The sequence below is a fragment of the Anarrhichthys ocellatus genome, unplaced genomic scaffold (assembly GCF_004355925.1).
Source record: "Anarrhichthys ocellatus isolate YVR2014 unplaced genomic scaffold, GSC_Weel_1.0 scaffold7, whole genome shotgun sequence".
Taxonomy (NCBI): domain Eukaryota; kingdom Metazoa; phylum Chordata; class Actinopteri; order Perciformes; family Anarhichadidae; genus Anarrhichthys; species Anarrhichthys ocellatus.
Genome location: NW_022280037.1, coordinates 6,350,275 through 6,362,273, shown reverse-complemented (window position 1 = coordinate 6,362,273; position 11,999 = coordinate 6,350,275). Strand labels below are relative to the sequence as shown.

Here is an 11,999-nt window from a genome sequence, read left to right as displayed (position 1 = left end):
TAACAACATCCAGCTGCTGGTGGGCACCCAGGTGTTCATTAAGACTTAAATTTGTGATGTAGAAGATAATCCATCTGGCGACCACAGTATAAATACTGAGGACAACAGGACTTGGCAAATAACCAGTAAACGACAACAGCAGGCCTACTTGGCAAATAACCAAACTGCAGCTGGTCAGCAGTTAATCATGAGGCTATGTCCATACTACTTCCTACCCGTCAGTCCAGGGTAGGAAATTTACATATTTTTTAGGGGGCAATTTTTGCCCCCACTGACTGAAATCCAGGGGCATTTAAAAAAAATTGGGGGCACTTTTTGAATCTTGTGAAATAACATTTAACCTTTTTGTTTTTTGAACAAAAAACAAACAAAACATAAATCAGACAATCATATTCAATTTTATTCTTATTTCTTTGTGGTTATTTATTGTTATTACATTTTTTTAAACAACTATTAACAATTATTAAGTCAATGATGCCTTGATTACATATACATCAGTCATTGTACGGAATTATTGAGAAAAATATTTTTGTAGCACCTCAAATATTTAAAAAATGTGCCATTTGAAGGTACAAATTCAGTTTAGAGTTTTTACTTAGTAAAATATCTTAATTGACTGTCGGTATTATTCATTTCCAGCAACCCTCAAATCAAAGAATAGACACTTTACGCACAATTTAGGTGTATTTTCCCTTTAACTCACGAGATGCAGGTAGCATGTTTTATACTTAATGTGAATATAATTCATACTTTGTTGGCATCTTATTCTGAAAACCGGATGTTCGTCTGAAGAAACCGGATGTTGGCTCACGTTAATCTTTCAGCTAACTTTCAAAGTCCTTCGCTCGCTCCCGATCTGTGCCGTTTGAATGAGTTTACCGTGAATTTCAGCATATAGGTGCACTAAAATGTAAGTGTCTGCTGAGTTGACCGCAGTCACAGGTCTGATTAAGAAGCGCTCCATTTATTTATTCGTTTAGAAAGTTCGGTTCTTCACGCACACGCAACATCAGTCAAGGCGAAAATCAAAACCATTCTATGGCAACTGGACCGGGTCATATAGGCTACGATGTTTTTGACAAGTTCATTAAATTATCATTATTATTAGAGGAAATTATGGGGACATTCTTTGCCCCTCCTAGAGATATCAGGGGCAAAATTATATTTTTAGGGGCAGTTTTGCCCTTTGCCCTCGTATTTCCGACGCTGAATCAGTCCCACGTGGTATCGAATTTGAGACGTCCCATTTCATTGCCTAGGCATGCGTTTTGTTGTTTTCCCAGACTCGGGGCACGTGACATTGCGTGAAACTCATGTTGAGGGTAGATCTAAATAACCATTTTAAGACTATTATATCCAGCCACTGACCTTAAATTGCAATGCAATACTAAAATCACTTCAAGGGAGAGTTAACACCAATCAAGTGAGACAGTTTGTTGTAGCAACTGCATTTTTAATAGTTGTAAGATATAAAAATCTTCATCTTTATCATACAATAACATGTTGACATAAATTTTGTCAAAGGAGGGATAATTTTGCCACCAAACAAGAATTATAATAGAACCTTTTGAGGTAAGACAGCTGGTTCATAGATTATTTAGCCACACAGGTCTTCCCCTGCACACATGTACAGGCTGTTTGGTTTGTCCATCACGTGTCATCTATGCAAGACATTCTGCCTCACCTGTAGGCCCAGGCACCGAGCTGAAAGCAGGACCTAGCATGTGAAGTTACTTACACGGAGACACATTTACTCTTATTTAGCATGTCTCAAATTGAGGATCAATAAAATGAAACATGTTATATAATCAACAGAATTCAAATATAATGCATGAGAGTTGCAAGAGTTAAACACGAGACTGCTGAAGGTCTGTGTGATAATAGCAACCAGTGATTTGACCGTTTTTAAGGGTAAGAAGAGAGGCTGTGCTTTGTCCTTTACATCCCAAAACAGAAGGAGAGACCTGTACGGCTTTAAGTCCACAGACTGAAGTGCTCAGTGTGTCTTTCACTATTTTGATCACCACTTTCTTTGGACAAAAAGAAAAAGAACAAAACAATCAACAACAAAAGCAGCCAACACAGGAAACAACATTCAATATGCATTACCCAAGAAACACAAAGAAAATAATAAAAATGAAAAACAAAAAAAAAGCAAATATAGAATTTTAACATGCCACATTGTTCCCTGGGCACATTTTCTTTCACAGAAAGCCACCTATTTTACTAGTTTTGTAGTAATAAAAATAATAGACATCTCAAATGGTTGCCAGCAGGTTGACCAAGCAGAGAAAAGGGAGCAGAGAGAAACAAGGAAGCCACATGACATCATCACATCACCGGACCATGCACATGATCCCTGCAGGATCCTGCAAGACAGCACACACACACACACTCTGTAAAACAAAATACAAGCATAGATTGACATTAACCAAAACATCAGCATTTGACATTTCCCAGGATCCACGTATCCTGGCTGTACCAAAGCCAAAGAGGCATTTATGGCAGAAATGTTTAATATTCATGTTAATAATGCTCTTTCCAAAACATTTAACAGCAGTTGGACAGTACTGTGGTGAGTGCTGTTGGCACAGGTTGATTTGGCAGCACACCCGCTAATATAAAGCTCATTAACTTTACAAAAAGAACAGGATGACGGACAACAAAACAGGCGGACAGACAGGCGTGCAGCAAGCCGGATGACGACCAATCACAGCAATGATGAGGAGAGAAAACTTTCATTGTCACAATTGAAAAATTATGGCTGCATCGACTCTGTGGCAAGTCATGCACAAACACACACTCACACACAGCGCTAATACATTTGCCAAAAACCTTTTTTTTTTTTTTTTTTGGCGCCCTCATCGCCCCCATCTATCTTCACGATCTTTTGCCAGTCCACAGAGACTGTCTTACAGCAGCTGATGAGCCCAAAAGAGGATGATCGCCATAGCAGGACAACTGATTTCACAAGATGGGGGCAGGACCACAGTCAGTGTTCCTTGGCTGGTAGAGGCGGGCGGACACTTGAGTCCTCGTGCAAGCTGACTGGGTGGTTGGTTGGTTTTGCTCAGTCTCCAGTGAGCCGATTGGTTGTTTTGAGTCTCTACAGGGAGGTGGAGGGAAGCTTCTTGACGCGCCTCTGAGCTAGGAAGGAGCTCTCGATGGGCTTGAGCTCTGGAGTTGGTTGGGACTTCTTCAGGGCAGAGTAGGTGGCTGCCATCGCACCCTGTACATAAACAGCAGCATGGTGATTGCAGCCCAAATGATTAAACTATCCAAATTGTGGGCATAAAAAAAAACAAAAGCAATTCAGCGGCAATTAGAGAAATTTTAAGATCTGTCACCTTGACCAGTTTGGGGTCCTGGTGTGGGAGCTGGCTGTTAGGTAGCTTGTCTCTCTGGACAATCCAGGGATGTTTGAGGACCTGCTTAGCAGTCAGTCTCTGATGGGGGTCCACATGAAGCATCTTGGAAACAAGGTCCTAGAGGGAGCACACATTAAAATATGAAATTGTGACAGAAGTAGACTGGAGTCATCTCTGAGGAACATGAGCAACGGAGCCGTCAGTGAGATTTGTAGCTCTACCTTGGCAGCCTCAGACACAGTGTCCCAGTTGCCTCCAGTCAGACTGAAGTGACCGTTGCCTATCCTGTTCAGGATCTCATTTGGGGTGTCCTCAGGTCCGTTGGCAAATGGAGTAAAACTGGTGGAAGAAAAGGAGACAGATGACGGAGTGACTTAGAAGTACAGTGAGGGAAAAACAATCTGTTTCAAGAAAAAGGTGTTGCTATTCACCCAGCCAGCATGGTGTACAGTAAGACTCCCAGACTCCAGATGTCACATCCTTCATCATAGCCCTGACGCTTCAACACCTTCAATGACATTTCATTTCACCGTTTAACACCGTAAAGCTTCAATTCAACATCATTCAAGGCACGACACTGAAAAGTGACTCTGCTCACCTCAGGAGCTACAAAGTTAGCAGTGTAGCACGGGGTCATCAGCAGGCCGTTGTTGGCACGCAATTGCTTCGCGAAGCCAAAGTCACAGATCCTGATAGACTCTGGGTTCCCCGACTCGTCAACATAGAGGATGTTGCTGGGCTTCAGGTCTCTGTGCACCACCTGGAGCGAAACAGGAGGGAGTGATAAAGATAATACAGATAACTGAGGCACAACAAAGCAAAGCAACAGAAAAGTGAATACTGTATGATAAGATATTCATAAGGCTCATTGGGTTGTGATTTTAATATCCGAGAACAGTAAAGTTCTCAGATATTTTTAAAAAGGGGAAGATTAAGCTGATTGTCATGCAGCGGTTTGGTCTCCAGAAGACACGATTCATATTTCTATTTGTCCTCACCCCCTGTGAGTGCAGGTACTCTGCGGTCTTGGTGATGGTGTGAAGCACAGCGCTGGCCTCTCTCTCGGAAAAGAACTTCTGTTTAAGGATCCGATCCAGCAGCTCTCCTCCACGCATCAGCTCTGTCACCATGAACACCTGCTTGCCATTGTCATACACCTGAGACAGAACGACACACATTATCTTAACACTCACTGTGACACTTGGCACACTTAACGCACCACGGCAATTAACAGTGTGATACGCGTGCATGCTTTTATACTCACATCCTTCAGCGTTATGATGTTTGGGTGCTGTCCATATCGAAGTAGGATCTCAATCTCCTCAGAGGGGTCTGTACTGGTCTTTTCTATCATCTGTCGTCACAATATAATAATGATATTACAGTTATACATATTAAGATACAGCCGACATTGTTGTGCGTTTTCACAGGATTCTTTTTTGTAATGTGTGTGTGTGTTTGTTTGTTCGTGCCTTGACAGCGTATTCTGTGTTGGTGGCTTTGTGGACACATCGTTTACAGACAGAGAAGGAGCCCATGCCGATGTCTTCTTTCAATATGTAGCCGTCGCTGAACAGCAGATTCTTCCCGTGTAATTGCTGCAGAGGAAGAAGAACGTGGTAAGTAAAGGTCTGGGAACTGACAGAGCTGAGTAGGTAGAAACGTGTCCAATACTGGTTGAAATGCCATTTTATTCCTTTCTTCTCCATGTGCCTTACACACCGTGCACATTTGTATCCCCCCCCCCTCTCTTTCTTTAGATAGCTGTAGTTTGTGTATTCAGTAACAAATCTAACTCAGTAAAAGTAAGCAAATCTATTGATCTTTCAAAACTTGTCTTGAACTGGATCTCACTCCAGTCAGAGTAAATGAAGAAGAAAAACACAGTGAAGCAACTACTTGTTCTGACCTGGACCACTGGGTGTGGCGGTGGCTTGACTGACTCCACTGAACCTTCCTCCTCCAACAGAGTCGATGCAATAAAGCTGAAGCCTCTGAAGAGCTGGTGAGCTCCGGCACTGGGGGGCACGCCAGGGGAGTCTAGAAGATAATGAGGAAGTCTAGTATTGTCTTGGAAGTGATGTTATGTTATATTTTTAAGTGTTCTTGCATCTTAATTGTGGTGTTAATCTGCTGATAATTGGGTCTCTTTTAACTATCCTGTATTGATTTTTTTTTTTAAGCAGAGGCCGGAAAAAATACAATGATCCCACTGAAGTGCTTTCAGGAAGGAAATAGACATGAAGCTAATAGCTATTAGCTAGCATTCAGCTTTGATCTCTGACCTTTCGGGGTGCGGGAGGTGAACTCGGAGTCAAAGTAGAAGGTGTCGTCCGGACGCGCCACCGCCGGTTTGAACGGAGGTTTTAATTCTCTTCTGAAGAGTTTCTAAAAGGAATAAAGGATTTTTTTTAATCACACCATATAGTGGAAGAATTTCCTCCCACAAATATTGATCAATATTCAAAATAAAATTCCCATGAGTGTATTTTATACTGTGCAAGTATTAACATAACCTTGACCGTCACTCACATTCCAGTCTATGGTGGAGAAGAATCCATGTCGTTTGATCTCCTCTGCACCATCTGCACTCGCTGCTGTAAAGAAACATCTCGAAATCTCAACCAATGACACATATGTGATGAAACAGAGCTAAAGTGCATAGGTTGCTGTTTGTGTATCATGAATTGATACTAACCCAGTCTGTTGGTAGGGTTCCTCTTGAACAAAGCCCTGAGCAGAGACTGGGCCTCTGAACTCAGGAACTGAGGCATTCCCAGACGCGCCCTACGGGGAGAGACAGACGGCAGGCAGCACAAATCATTTCACCAGATATCAAGAGAGGCATTTTCAATAGCGACAGTGTGTGACAACTGGCTTCTGTGTTGGATTGTTCTTCCACCTTTGAGTAAACTCACTTCAGAATCAGGCTCATAGTTTCTTTGCGGTCCTTCCCTTGAAATGGCAGCGATCCAGTCAACATCTCAAACTGGGACACAGAACATGCAACGGTTATCTACATTCCCATGAATACATGAGTGCATAGACCATATATTTTAAAAGTGCTCAGTATAATATAGAAACTAAATCAGTCGCTTTATTCTTAGTAAAATGTTCCTGCTTACCATTAGTACTCCAAACGACCACCAGTCGGCGCTGTGGTCGTGTCCCTGCCTGTTCACAACCTCTGGTGCCATGTACTCAACGGTACCACAGAAGGAATACGCTTTCTTCTCATGATCGATGGCTTCTTTACACAAGCCAAAATCTGGAAAAACACACCACAAGACAAAGTCAGCTCATCCCTACACAGTATCAAAGTATAGTTACAAATGTCACTTATTTTACATTTTTTAATAAGTGTCAATATACTGACATTAATAAAAAATAATAAACACTATTTTACAGCACGTTCTTTGTCAGCATTTGTCCCTCAGTGAGACTTGTTATAATTGCCTCTCTATAATCTGCTACGGTCACCTTTGGTTCAATGGCGGCACGACCCGGGAGTAAATAAAGGGCGGTGATTATGGATGACGATAGAGGTGGATAGAGAAGATAAAAATGTAATAATTAACTTAGGTAACAAGTACAGGGCCATATGCAGATATCTGGAGTCAGCAAGATAAGGCTGTCACCCCCCCTGTGACTAATGAAGGTCAAGGAGAGGAAAGTGTGTGTGTGTGTGTGTGTGCGCGTGTGCGACAGAGAGACTGGGTGTGAAGGAAGGAGCTGGAGAATCACCTGTGAGTTTGATATGTCCCTCCTCATCCAGGAGAATGCTAAAGGAAAACATAGTGAGATGTTGAATAGTTAACGTATTTGAAGGTGTGAACAATCAATCCTTAAGACATCACACACTGCTCATTCTGCTAGTGATATAATAATAACCGTGACAACATAAGATCAGTAGCAGCACTGTATGGCATATGCACACCACACCACTTTACGAATATAAAATTGTGCCACTTTTTTAGGATTTGCCTTACTGATGGCCAGCGCAGTGCAAGAATGTTTAAGTGAGATGTCAGTGATGATGTTGTCAGGCACAGGGGTCTGGCATACATCCAGATGGTTTGGGGTCCAATAGGCATGGTTCATGCAATATGCATTTGTCTATATACGTATGTTTCTGTGCATTCAGAATGTCCATTTGCTCTTACTTTTCAGGTTTGAGGTCCCTGTAAATGATGCCCAGGCTATGGAGGTGGTCCAGCCCTAATGCCAGCTCTGCTAGATAAAACTTTACATCCTCCTCTGTGAACATCACCTGGAAGGCACGGGACACAGAAACAGGGTGAATGCATGCATAAAAGAGAGAGAACGGCATCACAAGAGAGAGACGATGGAGAAAAATGTGATACATTATCAATAATAAATGACTGGACTTTTTGGATCGTAGGCCGGTAAAACACCAAAAATCTGACATATCACTCTCACCTCTTTGGAGAGTCTGGTGAAGAGATCTCCTCCTCTGAGAAAGTCCAGGATCAAGTACAACTTCCCTTCAGTCTGGAATGCTACAATCACAAAGACAGTTTGAGGACAAACGACAACAACAAATCAGGAAACATGACTGAGGACAGTTTCTTGAATTTACAGCAATAAGACGGGAATGAATGCATTATGTTAAGTTTGGGAAGTAAAGTGAAATAAATACTCAAGCTGACTCACCATAGTGCAGTTTGACAACAAATGGGTGGTTGACATCTGCGAGGATGTCTCTCTCCATCTTGGTTCTCACACGGTCTCTCACTGAAGGACGAATAAGAGCACATAGTTAAGTGTGTATGTATAAAACTTTGATATTGAAAAGTAGGATGACAAAGCCCTCCAACAATTTTCCCTTTACTCACTGTGGTCTGGTAATGGCATGGCCGAATTAGGTTAAAAAGATTTGGTTTCTAGTTGGCTTCACAATAAAAGGATCAATACTTTGCTGAATTATAATTGAAGAGGCTGCCGGGGCCACGCAGTTTCAGAGTTTGGTGAGCAAAGTGAAACTGCACCACATCCGTTCGCGGGACCATGTGAACAAATCTCATGATCTGATGTTTATCAGGAGAATGAGACCACCTGTGCGCAAAAGTTAAAAAACAACTGCAAGCTGTGGTTGTCTTACTGTATGCAGTTCTCTATGATTTACAAGAAAAGATACACCCTTTTTTTTTTTTTTACGAAACTGAGGGTACTGTCACTTTAAAAACAAACAATGCAATCATCACAAAAGCCAACGAGAAAGCAGACAGACACACAATTAGCATGCAGACAACAATGGCGTAAGTAGTTGCAGCATGCAGTGAATGAAAAAAAGGGACATTGTATCAACATTGTTCATTAGAAAGCCTAACAGCAATAGGAGCAGGTTGCTCATGCTTCTCTTTATGAAGATACTGTGCAAAGGGTAGGGTTGGGTATCGTTTGGTTTTTTTTCCGATACCGGTGCCTAAACCGATACTTTTTTCTTCAAATTGAACAATATATTAACTGTTAAAGTATACTATAAATATAAATAAATACAAAACACTTGGCTTCAAACTACAGCTTCAAACTTTTTAACTTCAAACTATGAACAATATATTAACTGTTAACAGTTTACAGTATACTTAAATAAATATAGATAAACACACACACACACACACACACACACACACACACTACAGCTTCAAACTTCAGCAATTATTTTGCAGAAATATGAGCATATATGCCTTCTCTTGCAAAATACGACCTCTCCTGACTTATTTTATTTTATTTAACCAGTTGGTGGCGCTAATGCGCCAATTCGTCGTTTGCCAACCGCCACTACACCTCAAAGAAGAAGAAGAAGAAGGTTTCGCGTGCCTGTGCATGTTAGCGCTAAGTACCCGGATGTCGATAGAGGAAGTCAGTAGCCTGCCAGCCGTATGACAGATCTCGTCCTTTGTTTTTTTTAATAAATCATGGCCGAAGCTTCGCCAGAATGATGGAGGGGTTTGTTTCTAAGCGCGCACGGCTCGTCCGGTTGTAATAATACTATGAGTGAGGAGCGGAGGACCGATGCTATCGTTAGCATCGTTAGCTAACCTAGCACGGAGTCATCAGAGTAGTGTCAAAAAAAGTATTTCAATCGGCTCAGGCCCCGAAAGGAAGCACCGAAATCTGCGTTGCATTTCGGTCCGGTAGATACCGGTCGTATAGGAACCGGTACCACACCGGCACCGGTTTTCGGTACCCAACCCTAGCAAAGGGTGGTCGTCCCGTGACAGAAACCCTCCTCAGCCTCCCTCTGCCTTTCTGCTCTGTGATGATCTCCAGAGAATCTAGAGTCAGGCCAATAAGAGATCCCTCTTTCTTGATCAAATTGTTGATCCTGTTCCTATCCACAGCTGTAATGCTGTAATTCATATTTGGACAATAGACTAAACATTTCAGCACTAAATCAATACATATAATTCGAACATTCCCTCTACAAGAAGATGCCCTGCATCTGGTGGTGTGCTCTAGAACATGTTTACAACATTAACAGCTGGTCGGGACATTCAAACAGTTTTGGTTAAGATTACACTTTCTGAGAACAAAGCCAGCCTTTTATACCGTCCCACTGTGATGAAACCATTGAAGCACGTCACAGGCTCCTGTACCTTTGAGTGTGGCCTTCTTGAGGACCTTCATGGCATAGAGCTGATTGGCATCGGGGTCGGTCACCTTTCGCACCAGGAACACCTGCAATTGCATCAGATCAGGGATTGAGAGCGTGAGAGGGCAAAGACCAATGTCAGACAAAGGGAGCAGCAGAGGTAGCAGTTACCTTGCCAAAGGATCCTTGTCCCAACACTTTGAGCATTTCAAACTGAGAGGCGTCAGCCTTCTCCGAGCCCTCCTTGACCACGTGGGTGATGTTGATCTCCTTGATGTCTCCATTTTCCTGAAGAGTGCAAAATAGAGAGGGAAAAACACAATTAACCCAGTCAGTACTCTCAGAACAAATGGCTAAAACAAAGAGGATATGCGTGTTTGTAAGGATTGTGCGAAGGACGGTAAATGTCAGAGATTGTTTGATGTGCAAAAAGAGAAGTTCTTTCATAGGAGTTTCTTTTGCTGCCAAAAACAAAATATCAAAATAAAACACTCCAGAAAGAGGAAGCACAGTAGAAAGTGTGTAAGACTGAGCGATAGCACCCATAAGTCTGGTCAATGTGTGTTTAAAAAAAAGTAGTTTCTGGAAATGATGGTGACTGCAACATCACAAGCGACGCATTTTAAACAACGCAATGTAAAATGCCTCCAGTGGTTTGGTTTAGGACACAAGTTGCATAACCTCAAAAGACTTTTAAGAAGACTTCTCATGTTGTTTACAGGGTGGAGCACTGCCACTGCTCACAACCCTATCCCACACTGCTGACCTGGTGTCAACCTCACCCACAACACATCAACACCCTTCAGAAAAGCAACAACCGCATTAACAAGTCTTTTTCTCAGTTTCCTTCACTCATACTGTGGTTGGTGGGACAACATGATTTCTTTTATTTATTTATTTTACCTGTGCCCTGGAGGCTCACAGCCTTTAAAAGTGTATATTTCAAAACTTGGGACTAAAAAGTAGGACATCTTGCCTGTGCCAGTTTATCCCTTGAATTTGTCCTCTGCAGACACAAGATGCAACGCACACTTCTATCACGCATGCCAAATCAACAACACACCATAAACAGCCAACACCGCAGGCCACTTCAGGCTGGGGCTTTATCTGAAAACAGGAAACCAGAGTTGGTTGAACATGCAGTTTCTCAGCTGCACCTTGTTTCTAAACAACCACAGATAACAGCAAGCATCACTGGCGCTTTGCAGCGTTAATAAATCCCACTTCTGCTACTTCATTTAAAAATGACCGTGCTCAACGACAACACAACGCCACTAACAGCCCTCTGGAGACTATACTCAGAGTTTATCAAGATGCCAATATGAGGAGGTATCACTTTACCGTCCAGTGGTTCCTCGGCGCAGGTAAAGTGTCAGTGCTGTTGCCTGTTGATCTGCAGCCGTTACCGTCTGGAGGGCAAACAGCCAAGGCTTTGTCCTTTTTGAACAGGTAGAGGGTCAGCAAGCGGCTCAGGTTGAACTTTCTCTTGTCCTTTTCCATCTCAGCATTGCCAAAGGCTCTCCTTCATCATCCTACTCATGTCCATGAGAAGGCAAACGCGCACTAGCTCACATAAATCATCTTAAACCGCACCACATCTCACCACAAGCTCACTTTAGACTCATCCGTGCACTCATGTCAGGATTAGTTCTGTGGACAGAGTAACTACGGAAACGTGTCTCAGCCTGTTCCTTTTTATCTATTCTCTCTTGAGGGTCCTTCAGCTATACGTTTTTAATCAACTCTTCTTCCATCATCTCTCCTGTCCTCCCTCTCTCCATTGCTCTGTGTTGGTCTGATTAGCCCCTTGTGTCCTCAGTGACTGACTGCAGCTGAAGTGAACTAGAACCAAAAAGGGCAGGAAGGAAGAACTTGCTCATATTCTCACAGTCCTGCACCCAACAAGTCCCACGCACACACACACACACACACACACATCTGCAGCTAAGAGAGGCAGAGAGACACGGTGAGAGAGAGAGAGAGAGAGAGAGAGAGAGAGAGAGAGAGAGAGAGAG

General features: G+C 42.6%; 1 protein-coding gene across 5 annotated transcripts in view; it reads right to left on the bottom strand.

The window, feature by feature from the left end:
• Positions 1-1,432: 1,432 nt before the first annotated feature.
• rps6ka1 (ribosomal protein S6 kinase a, polypeptide 1) overlaps positions 1,433-11,999 on the bottom strand; it is a 39,975-nt gene continuing 29,408 nt past the window's right edge. For 2 of the 5 annotated variants that reach the window (XM_031847127.1, XM_031847128.1), the window contains 20 exons: positions 10,156-10,272; positions 9,989-10,070; positions 8,043-8,123; positions 7,809-7,888; positions 7,532-7,638; positions 7,113-7,150; positions 6,494-6,636; positions 6,287-6,357; positions 6,067-6,155; positions 5,901-5,965; positions 5,654-5,756; positions 5,278-5,408; positions 4,841-4,966; positions 4,633-4,722; positions 4,367-4,525; positions 3,967-4,128; positions 3,800-3,876; positions 3,590-3,707; positions 3,348-3,485; positions 1,433-3,229 (listed from right to left, as the gene is read on the bottom strand). In XM_031847127.1, the coding sequence (XP_031702987.1) occupies positions 3,107-3,229; positions 3,348-3,485; positions 3,590-3,707; positions 3,800-3,876; positions 3,967-4,128; positions 4,367-4,525; positions 4,633-4,722; positions 4,841-4,966; positions 5,278-5,408; positions 5,654-5,756; positions 5,901-5,965; positions 6,067-6,155; positions 6,287-6,357; positions 6,494-6,636; positions 7,113-7,150; positions 7,532-7,638; positions 7,809-7,888; positions 8,043-8,123; positions 9,989-10,070; positions 10,156-10,272 (2,100 nt within the window). In that variant the 3' untranslated portion in view covers positions 1,433-3,106. The other 3 variants (XM_031847125.1, XM_031847123.1, XM_031847124.1) reach the window with 3 other exon arrangements.